Genomic DNA, 16,961 nt, shown 5'->3' on the forward strand with positions numbered 1-16,961 from the left:
ATAGCCTTTGTCACATTGTGCTATGCGCGAAGGAAACGATCTCTGTAAGAAAACACAAACACAGTGGAGGCAATCTTGCGTACCTGCAGGATGACCTGGGTGGGCTCAGACTGACCCATGGTGCCGTAGCTGTTATACGCAGTGCAGCTGTACATGCCTACAGCATTGTCGTTTGCTGTTGCTATGAAAACCGAGCCCTCAGAGTTCACCATCCAGCCTGGGAACTACACAGGTCAAAAATGTAATATATATTGTGTCTCTACGTCTGACGTGCCAAGTAAGAATTTGCATTACATGAGAGACATTACATTGTCAAGATTTAAATTGTTCCCATCTTTGGTCCAGTTCACATACAGCACAGGGGGGTCCGCCTGGACAGGACACACAATGACCCCCTCCATGCCAGAGGGCAAGTAGGTTTCCCGGGGCATTCGTACAACTCGAGCAGGGTCTAACATGGAGTAGGCAATTGGCAACAAAACAAAGAGATTAATGTCATGACACAAGGGCTTGCTTTTCAAGCAGATTCAATTCTTACGTTTCACTTTGAGATGTGCTGAGGCTGAAGGTGGAATCAATAACCCGTTTGTTGGGATACAGGTGTAATTTCCAGCATCTTCTGGAATTAGATTTGGGATTAAAAGGGTTCCGTCCACCAAAACCTTCACTCTGGATTTTAAAGATCTAAAACGAAACAAAAATATTTGTTTATACATTTTTGTCATCAGAAAGAACATCGGAATTGAATCTGTAATTGTGTTATCAATTCTTTGCAGTGCTCTTTATCATCTGTGCTCATCTTTTGCCCTCCTATGAAATCTGAGGAGGGGATTGATTTCGGGAACTCACTCAATATGGTAAACATTCTGTCCTTGTTTCATCCACTCATATGTGAGGTTGGAAGGGTAAGCGTCAGCCTGGCACTGCAAAACTGCATCCTGGGACATATTGAGAGTGGTGTCCTCTGGCGAGATGAGGATGATTGGGGGACCTTCATTGGCAAAGTGGAAGACAACACACACACAGTAAATAACACTATGTTGGGAGTGCACTTTGTACAGATTATGTCCATCCTTGCTGTAGTAACAAGAGATGGACAGAAGGTGGCACTGTGGTTTGATTGATTTGATTTTCCTGTTTAGTTTGTGTGACAGCGCTGCACTTTCAAATGCTTTAATTCTTGTTTTACCAACAACGTTGATTTTTTTTTTTCATTCCAATGCTCACCTTTGACCTGCAGCTGCGTCGTGTGCGTCAGGTTGCCCTCTGAATTGGAAACATGACATTTGTATACTCCTGAAATGCTTCTTGTGGCTGAGGCTAAAGACAAGGTACCGTTGAGCACCTGAAATTGGCCAATGGTAAAAAAAAAATTAAAAAAAATAAATAAAAAACCATACCAGGATAAAAGGGAGGGAGAAAAGTTAGGAGATGGTTATTGAGTAGTAGACAAACAATTTGCTGCAATGGAATCAAAAGGTTAAAACTGTGACAGAACTCTAAATGTTCCCTTTAAATACATGAATACAAATGAGTCATGGTCCTCACTTGGATTTTTTCATGTTTCTCAATTGGACTCTCATCTTTGTGCCATACAACAGTTGGGCGAGGGTTGCCATGAGCGCCACAGCTGAGCGTCAGCGAGTCTCCGAGCAAAACCTCCACAAAAGTTGGTGGCGTCTTGATAAACACCGGTGGCGCTGAAACAAACACAGCACAGATGAAACAGATAATTATAGCTATTTGTTTACATACATAGTTGTGATTCTGTCATTTGGACGGCGTAGCTGGTTTGAAAGGAAACACAGAGCAAATGGTCTCTATTACCTATTGTGTCATTTTGATATTTGCACTCAGTTGATCCATCCAGCCAAGCTAAAAATATATGCAACATAATCTAAAGACAAGATTCATTCCATATTAGGATTACCTCACCAATTCTTTTGTGGTACGTATTGAAATGAAATACAATACGTGCACTGATGCACCACCATTATGTACGAGATTGAATCGTGCCCTGTGGTGATTTGCAACCTAATGCACCGCATTTAGGCCTCTCATTGAGTGAAGTACAATAAAATGAAATCTGCTTTTCAACACTCAATAACTTCTGTGGCACAGTTGTGGCCACGATAGAGTGGTTGATAAATGGCAAGCATTTTCATCTTTTACATTTCAGCATTTAACAAAAACTTTAAGGGCACACTTTGCAGGAAATGTTTTCTTGCTACAATTTCTTAAAGAGGAAGTCAACATTAACCATTTCCTGACAATTATATGTTATACTGTATGTATGTGACCTCACTAGTCTAAAAATGACATTCTAATTAATATTACATTTGAGGAATATGAGTTATGAAGCGAAATTCCAGCCGTTTTTATCCACTTTAAGGGGGCGGCCATTTTGCCACTTGTTGTTGACTGAAGATGGCATCACTAGTTGGGTTTCCATCCACCCATTTTCATTCAAATTTTCAAGAAATGCGAAAATAAAATTGAATGGAAACACTAGAAATTGGAAAACGGGGGGAGAAAAATTACGGTTAGAGGTGGTGCATTTTGAAGCGCATCGAAAAAAAGAAAAATGCTTATTTTGGTTATGGAAACTGGCAAGACCGTTTTAACCGGATATTACGTCACACGTACGTTTGTAGTCCCTAAGCAATGTTGGACGATAAAGTAAGGTAAGTTTGGAGGGACGACAAAACAGAAATATTTTTTGAATTAATTAAAGAAGCGAATATTAATGCTATTTTAGATAGAAAACAGCAAGAAACGCTACAGTTTATTAAGAATTACAAAAGCAAACTCATACGACGTCATTGCACGCATCTTTATGGTGTATACCGCCACCTACAGCGGCGGAGTCCCCTCTCAATATTAGCAAAAGGAGAACAGATGGAAACGGGCATAAGTCGCATGCCCGTTTTGCGCATTTTCAGTAAATTTGCTAAAAAAATTCAATACAATTGGATCCTGGGAATTGGGAACCTGACTAATGTTGCCCAGGGCTCAGGCAACGACCAATTACAGCTCACCTGTTTTCTGAAGCTTTGAGTGGCAAAATGGCCGCCCCCCGAGATTGATAAAAATGGCTGGATTTTACTGCTTAACTCATATTCCACTAACGCAATATTAACCAGAATACCATATTTAGAATAGTGGGGCTGCATAGAACATAATATTTTCAAAAAAAAAGTTTTTGTGTTGACTTCCCTTTTAAACACAGCAAGGCAGAGTACGTAAAGTATGGAAGCGTGGAACTGCCAATGTGGAGTGAACATTTTTGACTGGAAAATACGTTTGAACGTACTTGCAAATTCGGTTGAATGTATTATGGGATTATGGGGAAAAAAAATTGCACTTCAGACATAATAATAAAAAATAAATATTGTGAATACATTTTAAATTATAAATGTAAAATTCCAGATATTGCGAATACATTTTTTAAATGTTTTCACATCTTGATATAATGTAGGTCAAATGCTACAGAAATAAAGAAAATATCTTAAATTTTAAATAGAGTCAATACACTGTGGCATTATGGGGAAAATATGTTTTTAGCATTTAGCCTACAAGTACGCTCAACCATATCTGCAAATACGTTTAAATTAATTTGCAAGTACGATCGAACCCATTTGCAAACATGTTCGAACCTACTTGCAAATATATTTAAACACATTTGTAAATACCTTAAAATGTATTTGGTAGCCAAAAATGCTTAGTCCACGTTGGCAGTTCTGCGCTTCCTTATGTAAAGGCAAGCTATGTTCATCATGTACACAGAATGTCACACAGCATAACAGTGCATATTTGGTGTGCCTTTTAGCCACATGCTGCTGCTGATGTCAACAATCAAAGTGCCAATGATGAGCCAGCAAATGAGCAGCTCTTGTTTGTCCAAAACCCCCGCAGTGCTGCACCTGTGATGGAGAGGAAAGTCCATGTGCCGTTTTGGAAGTCGTCCGTTTTGCTGTCCAGGAGCAGGATGCGGCACTCGAACCAGCCCTCATCCTCAAGGGTCAACCGTTCCACCAGCAGGGAGGCGCCGCGGGTCAGGGAGATCCGCCCTGTGGGAGGAGGGGTGAGGGGCAGAGAGACAAGGGGGTTAGCGCGCTCAGGCAACCGGACCGCTGCAGTCAGCACATGCAGGAGTGGCGATGACACAGGGATCATCACACAAAGGCCTCAGCCCGTCAAAAACTTTATGTTCGCAAAAAAAAAAGCAGTGCCACTAATATTTGTGGGGAAATAATTATTTATGGCATCAGGTGAGACCAATCAGGGGACGTTTTCATCCAACTCAGGGGGCGGCCATTTTGCCACTTGCTGTCGACCGAAAATGACATCACCGTTGTTCAGCGCTGAGTATCAACCAATCACGGAACATCGCGAACATCATGTGACTAAACTCAGAAAACAGGTGAGCCATGATTGGTCGTTACCTGAGCCATAGTAACCGTGATGCCATTTTGTGTTTGACAACAAGTGGCAAAATGGCCGCGTTCGAGATGGATAAAAACAGGTGGATTTTGCTTTTTATTCATACTCCACAAACACAATATGAATCAAAATGTCATGTTAGGACTAGTGGGGGCGCATAGAACATAGAATAAAGGACATTTTTGACACAACTTCCCCTTTAAATCATGTGATAAGCTAAATTTTTGAAACGACATAAAATCAAAACATCTTTGAGTGGTTCAAACTCACACTCACACTCTCACACATTTCATCTCTCACCGTCATAAATCCCAGAATCCACTCTCGCCCTTCTCTGCACTTTTTATACCTCCCTTTTTCGGCTTTGAAACTTGATCTGTCGGTTGCCTGGTGACTGCAGCCTCAAGTTACCCCCTCCTCACTTTCTTTCCTTTTATTCCGTCTCTCAATGAACTCTTTTTTACCCCCTTCAATCTCGGCCTTTTTAACGACAGGAGGGTGTGCGCAGGAAGGGGGAAACACACACGTTGTTCATACCAGGCAGTTTGAAAGTAAACAGAGTCAATATTGGGACGTTCCCAGTATCGCGTCATTCTTGTTTGCAGGGGGTGGGGTGGGGGGTTTCTCATAGTAAAGCCTACATGTTTATTCCTTGTTTACGCTTTCATGCAAGATACTCAAACTACATTTTCACTCTTTTTAGGCATTCTATTGGCACAGCACCACACAGCAGACAACAGTGTCAGACAGTGAATACAAGAGGAAATAATGACAAAATGCTCTCTACAACCTTGAAGCAAGTATTGCACAAAGGAACAAAATATCCTCATTATTGACTTCCCTTTACAAAGCACAGTCTGGAACGCAGCCCGAAAGCTATGAAATTCGTTTAACTTTCGACACGGCCTCAAGACAGGGCGAAACACATGCTGTGAATATAGACAGCCAACAATGGCTTATAATTAACCCTGCATTCCTGACTGGGGCTGTTGCTGTGCTTAATGGCCACGTTTAATGATTGGCTAAACTCCGTCAAGTCTTGGATGGCCAATACTCTCCTCTGAGATGCTCCATCAAACAAATGCCTTGAATCTCACCTCAGCATTGATCAAACAAGCGGAGAAAACGTGCCTGTTCATTTCCTATGCAACCCTTTCCACTTGGACGTGGAATTAAAAGCGCTTTGCACTACGAGAGCAAAAACGTTTTCACAAAAACAAAAGACAGCTAATCCTCCTGTGGCTAACAGCTCTTGAACATGCAAAAAAAAAAAAAAAAGTGTGCTGATCTCATGGCTTTAGAGCATCACGTGGCAACGTGTTGATTTTCAAATTTTCAGGTTCACCTTTGAGGAACTGCAACTCCTCCGTCAGACATTTAACCCTTTCCCGCCGCCTCGCTCTTGTCCATCACTACAAAGGGACGACAGCCCCCCACACCGCATTCTCGCCTGTTACCATAGTGACGACACCCAGGAAAACCCGGACAGTAGGTTCAGATTTGAATTCAGTAGAAACATGTGCAGGGGGAAAATTGGGAAAATTACACAAAGAGAAAACACATGTTTAGAGTCGAAACTCAAAGTGCAGCACGGAAGCACTTTGAGGAGAGAAAAAAGGAGAGAAATTCATTTTCTATTCAGCCAAGAGACAAACAAAAGGCTGACACTGAATGACAAATGTTGCCTTTTTTCACATATCAAGGCTTTTAATCTCCGAACTTGAACTCAAACCTCTGCTTTAATATATGCCCATTACTTATGGGCTGATGCCCACATATAAAAGAAATACTTCAACACCATCACTAACAATCATCAATCATATGAGTAGAACAACAACCAAGGAAGTGAATGTGAGGTTATGGAGAGGTTACTCAAATTGTGAGCATCAATAAACCACTGGCAACCAATAAGAGGTTTTGACCTTTTGACCTCAATGCTTTTGCAACGCCCCCCACAGACGCATTCATCACTCCCTCTGCTTCAAGGGACAAACATCTTTAGACTATATGGTGGACAACAGAGAGAATGGTTGACACAATAGCTGCATCTCCCCCTCATCCTCTTCCTCTGCATTGTTGTTCTTCAGTAGCTAGCATATGATAGGTGGAGTCTACCTTAACACGAACCCTTGTTCCAACAGGTCAGTGCATCCAAGAAATGCCTGCTCGCTGGTGTTGTATGACCACAAAGCAAGACTAGTGGGAGAAGAAGGCGCATAACTGAGCAATGAATTTCTCAATTCTTCCATTTTTATTCCTGAATTTAGAATGGGTTCTTAGCCTGGGTTCAACCGAACTCCAGGGGTTCGGTTGAGTCAGTCTCAGCGATTCAACGCACACTTGACTAAAATGATCCGTGATGATACGCCACACTTGGCCATTATTGGCTGCAGGGCTACATTGCTTGGTATATCTGTGCGACATGGAATTTGGTGCGCTCTGTAGTCGACTTGTGGCTAGTGTGATGGTACGTCGTGTGATTTCTATATTATTGTAATCCCGGGTGCATCAAACAAGGTTAAAGGGGAAGTCAACCCTTCAAAAAATTACTGACAATAATATGTTCTATAAAGCCCTGCTAGTCTAAATACGGTATTCTGGTCAATATTGTGTTGGTGGCATATGAGTTAAGCAGCAAAATGCAGCAGTTTTTATCAATATCAGAAGGCGGCCATTTTGCCACTTGCTGTTGAGTGAAAATGACATTACAGGTGTCAGGTAACACTGATCTGAATATATGACTGGATAGCGGATAGCCCATACACGCCCGTGCAAGCCGTTGAAGTGACAGGGCGGCCATCTTGCTCCTCCCATCTCGCGAGCTGACTACTGTATAAACTCTATACGGTATACGTACAGATTAGATAGACATATACAGCTCGTAATAATAATAATAATAATAATAATAATATATTTTATTTATTGGCGCCTTTCTTGACACTCTAGGTCACCTTAAAACAACAGTTAAAACATACAAATACAATGGTAAGGACAACATAAGATCTTTTTTTTTTTTAAATAAATGAAAAAATAAGAGAAGACGAAGCAGTTCTATAGTCAGAGAGGGTAGGCTTGTCTAAACAGATGAGTTTTGAGAGTGGATTTGAAATAGGTTATTGAGTCTATGTTACGGAGTTCAGTTAGTATAGAGCCGGGGGGCGGGGCTGGGGGTGTGTGTAGCGGAGTGGTCACTATTTTTTAACAAGTAAAAAAAAAAAAAAAATGAGCAAGTGGGCAGTATGTGCTGCTTTGAAGACCCTCTTTTTCTTTTATTGCTCAGTTCCTTACACCCCGATATTAGATTTGGCAGAGGCATCTTTTGTTGAATTACAGTTATAGTTTTTTAATAAAAAAATATACAAGTTTCTTCCTGTAAACATCATTAACCCGTGGGCAGTATTTTATTTTGAAATGGCTTGGTCAGAACCAACAAAAAGCCAAAAAATGGTCACAATAACGCCTAGGGGTTAAGCATCTAATTTATACATGTGTTAAAGCAAGTTGTCAAATATCTGAAATCCTCACATCATAAATCATGCTGTTTGTACGTACTGTCTCAAATGTTCTCCAATTTTGATACTGTAAATGTATAGGATCGTATGCCGAGAAAGGTTTCTTGGAAGGAGCAATATGGCGGTCACGCGGCTTCAAAAGTCTTGGCCAATAGGCTATCTAGTAATATATTCAGATCAGTGGGTAACAACCAATAACAGCTCAGTTTCAGAAAACAGGTCATCTCTGAGCAACTGTGATGTCATCTTCAGTCGACAGCAAGTGGCAAAATGGCCGCCCGTTGAGATTTTGCTTCATAACTCATTTTCCACGAATGTATTATTAATCAGAATGTCATGTTTAGACTAGTGAGGTCACATATGACATAATATTGTCAAGAAATGTTTAAGTTTGACTTCCCCTTTAAGAACCCCTGCCCTTGATGCACTTGACACTGTTAGGTGAAACAAAGCTCAATGTGTGTTCTACCTAACTAAAAGATGCAACTCAGCCCTTATCACCCACATTTGTTGACTTCCATGAGAAAATGACACGAGATACACTATAGCAACAGAGGAAGAATGATTATTCAGATTGGAATAGCACCAGCGCTGCTTTTCTTTGTCCAGCCGTACGTGCGTAAGAGAGCGGGGGCAGAGGTGCATTGTGGGATATGTTTTGATTTGAATACAATCATAAGTCTGGGGCCCGGCCCCATGCTTCTGACAGCCCCTCCCTCGCGTTCCCCCAAATTTCCCTCTTCAATCCTCCTGTCCCCCTAATCACTTTAAGCCTCTTATGAATAGCTCTTTGTCGTGATATAGATTACAGTTAACTCTGCCCCTCTCACTCTGTCCAGCTCGGTTAACCTCTGCACCATTAAGCACACTCGCCTCACGTGCCAAGTTGCACCACAGGCATTGACACCCTAACATGATCGCAGAATATGTATTATCCCGAAATGATAACTTCCATGAGTCTGATCTATGTTTATCATTTGGAATGTGATCAGTGACAAACAAAAGGCACGGAGCAACACGGCTGCTGCGCCAAGCCAAAGAACACAACGTTCTTGCCAAACATCAGATTGGAATATTTGTAGCAGGGAAAACAGGTTGTTGCTGGATAAAGTGGATCAATTTCATATTTCTACTGGGGTTGTTTTGATAGAATTTCTTGCTAATCTTCGGTTGTTTTTCACTTAAAGCGACAAACTATTTTGTGTTTAATATTACTTACTGCACATTCAGCTAAAATAATCTCACGGGACTTGGATTATTGGTTTCCAACACCGATGAACTTTTTAAGCTAAACTACTTAGCTGAAGAGCAAAAAAAAAAAAAAACACACGCACACACACAACTTTTTATCACGAGTAAAAGAAAATGGGTGGTCTTTAATTACACTCTGATCATTTGTCCCCTCCAAACAACCTCTAGTTTAATTTATTCACACACACACACCGCCTTCCATTGTAAAATACAGAATTGCTATCCTGTATTATATTTAATCATCTGTCACTTACTGTGTGAAGTATAACTTGGGGAAAATATCAATTTTAGATTATGGGTATGTTATCTACAGATCAGCCTCCTCCCTCCAGAGAAGAATTTTATTAAACTGGACATTACATACCACTGCCAATATTTGCAGTTTGGCTTCACAGACTGACCAAGTAGCTGATTTTTCAGGAACCTATCTGAAAAACTCACATACAGTATTTGCTGTTTTTTAGCTCAGGCCAAAGCAAAAAAAAAAAACAACCACGTATTTGGTGCCATCATGGTGCTAAAGAACTCTGTTGAAATATGTTGAGGAGTTTCCTAGACAAAAGTGGTGCTTTTGTTTTTTTAAGTGGGAGGGCATTATTACCCGTGGATTTTCACAACTTCCACTATTCCCCTGGCAGAAGGGGCAGTTCCATTCCATCAATAGCGAAAATGTACAAATAATTGTTCCCCTGCCACCCCACCCAAAAGAGGTTTGTAATTGCCTATAAATGTCACAATATGGTGGGAACGCATTGAAAAGAGAGAGGATTATAAAAGTAAACACTAATATTCAGTTTTGATTTTTTTTTTTTTACTATGGTCTGATCAACACTTTTCCCCATTTTATGATGTGTTACAAACCAAACTAGTAAATGAATCATAATCAATTTAATGTATGGTGTATGCGTAAGGGAAAAGTAGATTACAAAAGCTATTAGTAAAGGAGAGAAGCATAAACCTACTTTCAGTGACACTTTCGACTTTGCATGAGATTGCATGAGGTGCATTCAAAGACCGCCAATAAAACAAGACAAACACACAAATCAATGAATCAAACCTAACAACAACATCAAGATCCCATGAAATAGAACCAAATACTTTTATTGCGTTAACCTGAGCACACAAAAAGAATATGTGCGAGCTTTCAGTGTAAAATGCAAACGCATTACTGTTTGCTTGCTCTTTTTCCTTTTGAGTTTTCTTCTCAGACATGAATATAAGCGTTAGGAGTCTCATTTTGTAGATATGGTAAATTCCAGGTCAGTTACGGTGTATTGACATTTAGTGACGGTGCGAATGCAAGTGTGAAAGGTCTCTATGCCCTGTTAATGGCAGGCGACCAGTCTATGATGGATTGCCTTTCACCCAAAGTCGTCTGGGACGGGCTGTAGCTACAAGCAACCTTCAAGGAATAAGCAGTATAGAAAATGGATGGGTGGAATCTAATTCAGAAGATTGTGGTTCTGGAATCTAGTAGAAAAAGTTTGAAGTGAATGGAATGTGTCCGAATGACACCGCATTCCCATGGCAAAACAGTACACAAAAGGGTGGCATCACATGGCTAAGTAAGCAATTCTTAAAGAGGAACAATGTAGACGCATCACAAATGAACAATTGCAGTTGAAAATGCTAAGATAGTATGTGTGTGTGTGTGAGAATATTTGTGTGGGAGAAAAATGCCAGACCCTCTCCCGTGCTCAGAGGACCCACTGAGCGCATAATGAAGGCCTACAGAGACTTGGGGGTTTGCCCATTGTTGCCCTGGCCTCAGGTCGAACTCTCCTGCTCACCGTCTCCGATGATTTTCCTCAGCACATGGGAGCCATTTGATCTCGCCCTGCAACAGTAAACCTGCCTGACACCGACAGACCCCCACGTTTTTTTTTTTCAAAAAATTCAGCTCAAACAGACTATAATAGCATGTCAGTACAAAGTTGATGGATGTTTCATCTGCTGTGTGTTCGCTGATGTTCAGCCCTTCAGGGCATGTTGGGTGTGAAATATGAGAGGGTTGAGGGATGCTAATACCTTTCGGATACACTTGAAGCAGACAACTAAGACTGGTGTCTTAAAAGAGTCAAAAGGAAGGATGACATTCGGAAGTCTCTATTATGTCAGAAACATCCATTTAAAGGTGAAGTAAAGTCAAAAAAAAAATCTTAATATGTTTATTGCGCCCCTATTAGTCTTAAAGGGATACTTGACTCAAAGAGCCATTTTCAGCAGTAAAAGGTTAGAATTTTGTCCCGAATTAATTTGATAACTACATTATTTTTCATGTACAATTAATACCTTTAAAAACTATTTTTTTCGACTTGCTGTCAACTGAAGATGACATCACCTGTGCTGAGAAAGTAGGTAACGACCAATCATGGCTCACCTATTTTCTGGGTTTGGTCAGCAAACTGAGCCATGATTGGTTGTTACCTACTTCCTTACCACAGATGATGTCATCTTCAGTCGACGTGGGAAAAAAAAAGTTTTTAATGGTATTAGTTGTACATGAAAAATAATGTAGTTATCAAATTAATTCTGGGCAAAATATTAGCTTTTTGTTGCTGAAAATGGCTCAATGAGTCAAGTATCCCTTTAACGCGGCACTCTGGTTAACTCATTCACTGCCATTGACGGCTATAGACGTCAAAAATTTAATATTCAAATATTTCTTTTAGTTTAACATTTTTTCCACTTTTGTTAACAAGAGTAAGAAAACCTAGAAAAAAATTACATTTAGAACAGATGTAAAAATGTGTGATTAATCGTGAGTTAACTATTGAAGTCATGCAGTTAATTACAATCAAAAATTTAAATCGGCTGACACGATTTAAAAAGAAAAGAAAAGAAAAGAAAAGATTATTAAAAATTAGGGGCGTCAGGCGATTACATTTTTTATCGTAATTAATCGTATGACTTCACTAGTTAACTCATGATTAATCACAAATTTTACATCTGTTCTAAATGTACAATTTTAAAAAATCTAGGTTTTCATACTCTTGTTAACAAAAGTGGGAAAAAAAGTTAAACTAATAGAAATAGTTCAAATTATTTTTTTACGTCTATAACCGTCAATGGCAGTGAATGAGTTAAAAGTGTGTTCGTGGAATATGAAGAAAGTAGCAAATTCCGCTTGTTTTATCCATTTCAGAGAGCGGCAATTTTGCCACTTGCACCTGTTTTCTGAGTTTGGTCATGTGACATTCACAAGCTGTGCCGTCATTAGTCGTTAACTGAGCCCTGAGCAACTATCATGTCATTTTCAGTCGAGGAAGTGTCAAAATGGCTGCCCAGTACGATGGATAAAAAACGGTGGATTTTTCTGCTTAATTCACTACTTTTTATATATTACACTTTGGGACAGAGCAGCGTGAGACTGAAACAAATCAACAGATATATAAAAGTAGTCATTTAAAATACTTGTATAACTTTGGTGACCTGAGCTGAGTTTACCAAAGGTGGACCAAAAAACTCAGCAGTCTAGTCTGGCGCCATAGCGCCACTATAAACTGCCAATATACCGCTTCTATAAATCCACTACTGAACTGCAGGGAAATCCCAAGTTTACCATTGTAGGAAAGGATTTAACACTTGAAACTATCAGTAACATCCTGGTTGCAAGTTTCTGCTCTCAGACAAGCAAGGACAACGTTCTGGAAACTGTCATCGACTCACCAGTCATCATAAAACCCCCAACACTGTAATTTGAGGGTAAGATACATTAGAGCAGCGACGCTGACACGCTTCACATGCTGCCATCTGCCTCCAGCGGGAGGGGAGGCGTAAGGGTCTGAAGCAGACGGGGGTAAAGCTCAAAGCAGATAACAGCACGCACGGGACGGCCAGGCCAAAATACGGGGATATCCCGAGAATGTTATTTAGTCGGAAAATTTCAGATGACTGCTCAGAAACAATAGCGCAGCCAAACATGCATACACACGTAGCCCAGTTGCTCAGTGGAAGCAGCCTGTTTGTAGCTGACAATCAATGCAGTGTTATTGAATTCCACCAAGGTAGCATGTTACAACGCCGTGAGGGCTTTTATTCTTGGCTCACGTCGATTTTGCCAGATGTAGGCATGGAGGTGAGCATCCCAGCACATTCCCGTGACATATTTGGGACAGTATGGGATTTTGAGTGTCCTAGTGGTCCTTTTAGTTTTTCTAAAAAGCAAAGGGAGGTAGTGATACCCCTCTTTGTCTTTTGTTCAGGGGTAGACAATGACGGGATTATAGCGCTCCGGCAAGAAAACTCCCATTATTCGCCGTGCTTCATCCTTCCTGCTCCACTCACAATCTCTTACTGGGTCACCCCTCTGCATACTAATAAAAAAAAAAACACTGTCGTCGAACCACCGAGCCCCCACCTGCACTCTTAATCCCACTGTGCGCATTGCTTCTTGTACCCTCCCCCTTGGTCGTTACAGAGCTGCCCCACCCCCTTGCTGCCTCCGTTTGAACACAAGCATTCTTGCCCCTTTTCCCATTGCTTGTGCTATTATGGCAGACAGGAAATCCAAAAGCTGAACACCTGCTGTAATTCTGAATGCGTTTGTGTGTCAAATACTGTACAACTTAAACGATGAATATAAGTTCTCAAGGCCACTGTCAAAAGTTTGAAAGTTCCCTGCCAAAGACAACATATGAAAGGAAAACCTAAATACGATGTAGCACAGCTCTTACCCTTGTAGTTGGGATGAACTCGAGGAGCATACACTCCAAATTTGATGAGGATGGGAACGTTGAAACCGAGCCGCACCCACTCCACCACATGTAATGGGAAGAGGTTTGGGCTGGTGGCGTCATTCGGTTTTGGAGCGAGACTGCAGCCCAGCTCGGCAGAGCCCCCCTCTCTGCCACGGACAACTGATGACAAACCTTGAGGCACACCTGGAAAGACAGGAATATATATGACCAAGATAAAGCAAATGAGTGCATTCTGGACTGATAAGAAAAAAAGGCACATTTGGAATCACTCACTATCCATTATATCATTTCCGATATAGTGAGTTCACTATTTTGTAGTGTTGATGCTCGAGTGTGAAGTAAGTATAATGGGAAGTCAACCGTAAACATTTCTTGACAATAGTATATGTGGCCTCACTACTCTAAACATGACATTCAGATTAATATTACATTTGTGGAATAAGAGTTATGCAGCAAAATCTAGCCGTTTTTATCTATCTCAGGGAGCGGCCATTTTGCCACTTGCTGTCGACTGAAGATGACATCACAGTTACTCAGAGCTCAGGCAATGACCAATCACAGCTCACCTGTCTTCTGAGGCTGAGCTGTGATTGGTTGTTACCTGAGACCTGAGCTACTGTGATGTCATTTTCACTCGACAGAAAGTGGCAAAATGGCTGCCTTCTGATATTGATAAAAACTGCTTGATTTTGCTGCTTAACTCATATTCTACTAACGCAATATTAACCAAAATACTGTATTTAGACTATTGGGGCTGCATAGAACATATTATTGTCAAGATTTGTTTTCTTTGTGTGTGTGTGTGTGGGGGGGGGGGGGGGGACGTCCCTTTTAACCTATTCAAACCCAATAACGTGTAAATACATTTTTAATACTTTATCCTTCACTCCCCAAAACGTATTTATATGATTTTATGTTTTTCTTTTTATGCAAGAGCAAACATAAGGCTTTGATGCAGCTTCTGACATGAGGAGGTGGCTTAAAGCAATGGTAGTTATTACAAAAAAACGGCCAGCAGGTAGCAGCAGAGTATAAGAGATCAGCCAGGGCCATGTTGCAACTCTTTTTGTCAAGGGTTTTCACCAGGAATGTGAATAATGATGAAACTTTCTTACATTCGAATGCTGATTGCTGCAAAACAGAAACAGACACACATTTATTTTTTTCCTAAAGAAAGAAGAGACTCTAATCTTTATTTTGGTAGGTTTCATGTTTTTATAGCAATGGAACACAGTAGTCTGTGGGACTTGAAAAATCAATCAAAACCCAGTAAAACAGCTGGGCGTGAAGGGGGTTGCTTCGGTGATAATGGCTGGGAGTGAATGAGGGATGCAGCAATGATTGGGCGGTAGTCGGCTACATTCCATCCCATAATGGCACACAATAACGCAACTGCCCCATTACGCCTAATTTTACCTGCGCAAAGTGTAAAGTGTTTTGTTTGTATCTTTTTTTTTTTTTAAATACACTGGCTGTTAATAAGTTAAGTTGAACGTGACCGCAATAGCGTAATTAACAGTGCGCCCAAATAGTGTTTGAAAACCATTTTTTATTTGACTGATGAATGAACTTGGTAGTCCACTGTATAAAAATCCCAATATAGTAATTAGGGAGTAGGGAATGAATGAATGATTCCAAAGACAGCCTTTCAGCCATTTAAAGAGAGCAATGGCTGCCAGACCTTGGGGTGAAGTGTTTGCTTATTGTACTAATATGGTCTTAAAATGTGCTTCGGAGTGATGGAAAGAAAGTTAGCCAAAAGGAGAGAAAGGTCCAAGTCTCATTTCGAAGTGGAACTTGGGTGAACAGCCGGGGGCATGTAGCGAGGGGATGTCAAGCAACGATGTGCCATTTGGTGACAAGATCTTATGGTGCCAAAGCCTGCAAACACACTGCAATCCCATTAGTGACACCTGGAGTAGCCTCTCCTTTGCGTCTCAGCAAACTCCCTCGCTGCCATGTGCTCACGTGGGCGTGTGCGCTGCTGGGTGCCAGTGTTTGCTCTACTGCTCATCTGGCCTGGTCATTACTTTAATCCCACAGGGGGGTGGGGTTGGGGGCCTGATACTCTGATAGAGGGCAGCAGGCCTCTCTGTGCTCTCTCCAGCCGACCTCCCACCACCCACTGGGGTACACACATGGTAAGAAGACCGGCACAATCAATCCCCCGACCCCCCTTACACACACACACACACACACACACACACATGCACTAAAAGAAGCGTGCCTGCGGTTGAGAGCAGCATAAATCCCAGATTGATCTAATTCCACACCCAGAGATGTTATTTAAGTTGCATTTTGGCCCCAATTCTCTGCCATTTAAGCGAATTGCTGTGCTCTAACCCTTTCTCTTTACAGAGGGAGCTGTGCCAGCGTGCTCATCATCCCGCTGCCTGTACTGTGTGGATAGTTTAACAGCAACATATGCCAACTGCTAAACGATGCTTGACATGGCAGGCAATTTGGCAACGTGATGAGGCCAAGCGGACCGACAAAAGCAAGAAAATCTACCAGTGTAAAGAGCCAGAGTGGTTTGCTTACGTCCACCTAAATGATAAAGTTCATCATCTTCAATCATGAAAACACTCTGTTTCTGTTTCACATTGTCAAGTGTGCTTAAAAAAGACTTAATGCGTTTCATTGGTAATGTAATGTCATGTAATACGCTTGGTTCCCGGCTTATAATGTAGTAGATTATCATACGGTTTATTACTTGGGTTGCTATAGACCAAGGGTCCGCAACCTGCACCTCTGGAGCTGCAAAAAAAAAAAAAAATTGAAATTGCTATTTTTTTAAATGTATTTTTTTTAAATATAAAATAGTCTTTAAATGAATGGATGATTAAATAAAAAATAATAATAATTAACTCATTCACTGCCATTGACGACTATAGACGTCAAAAATTAATGTGAACTATTTCTATTAGTTTAACAATTTTTCATTTCATTAAATTTTTTATGAAAACCTATATTTTTTTATTGTACTTTAATAACAGATATAAAATTATCATGGGATTAATTATGATTAAACGCCCTTGTTTATTTATTTATTTTT

The 16,961-nt window shown here is 40.8% G+C and overlaps 1 protein-coding gene across 4 annotated transcripts in view; it reads right to left on the minus strand.

The window, feature by feature from the left end:
- igsf9b (immunoglobulin superfamily, member 9b) overlaps positions 1-16,961 on the minus strand; it is a 32,227-nt gene that overhangs the window by 9,082 nt on the left and 6,184 nt on the right. For 3 of the 4 annotated variants that reach the window (XM_077562079.1, XM_077562078.1, XM_077562077.1), the window contains exons 3-10: positions 13,883-14,089; positions 3,924-4,070; positions 1,549-1,700; positions 1,228-1,345; positions 850-991; positions 539-684; positions 309-451; positions 84-224 (exon numbers count right to left, since the gene is read on the minus strand). In XM_077562079.1, the coding sequence (XP_077418205.1) occupies positions 84-224; positions 309-451; positions 539-684; positions 850-991; positions 1,228-1,345; positions 1,549-1,700; positions 3,924-4,070; positions 13,883-14,089 (1,196 nt within the window). Of the gene's footprint in view, positions 1-83; positions 225-294; positions 452-538; positions 685-849; positions 992-1,227; positions 1,346-1,548; positions 1,701-3,923; positions 4,071-13,882; positions 14,090-16,961 lie in introns of those variants that run through there. The other variant, XM_077562080.1, reaches the window with a different exon arrangement.

Source organism: Vanacampus margaritifer, chromosome 3 (assembly GCF_051991255.1).
Source record: "Vanacampus margaritifer isolate UIUO_Vmar chromosome 3, RoL_Vmar_1.0, whole genome shotgun sequence".
Lineage (NCBI taxonomy): Eukaryota > Metazoa > Chordata > Actinopteri > Syngnathiformes > Syngnathidae > Vanacampus > Vanacampus margaritifer.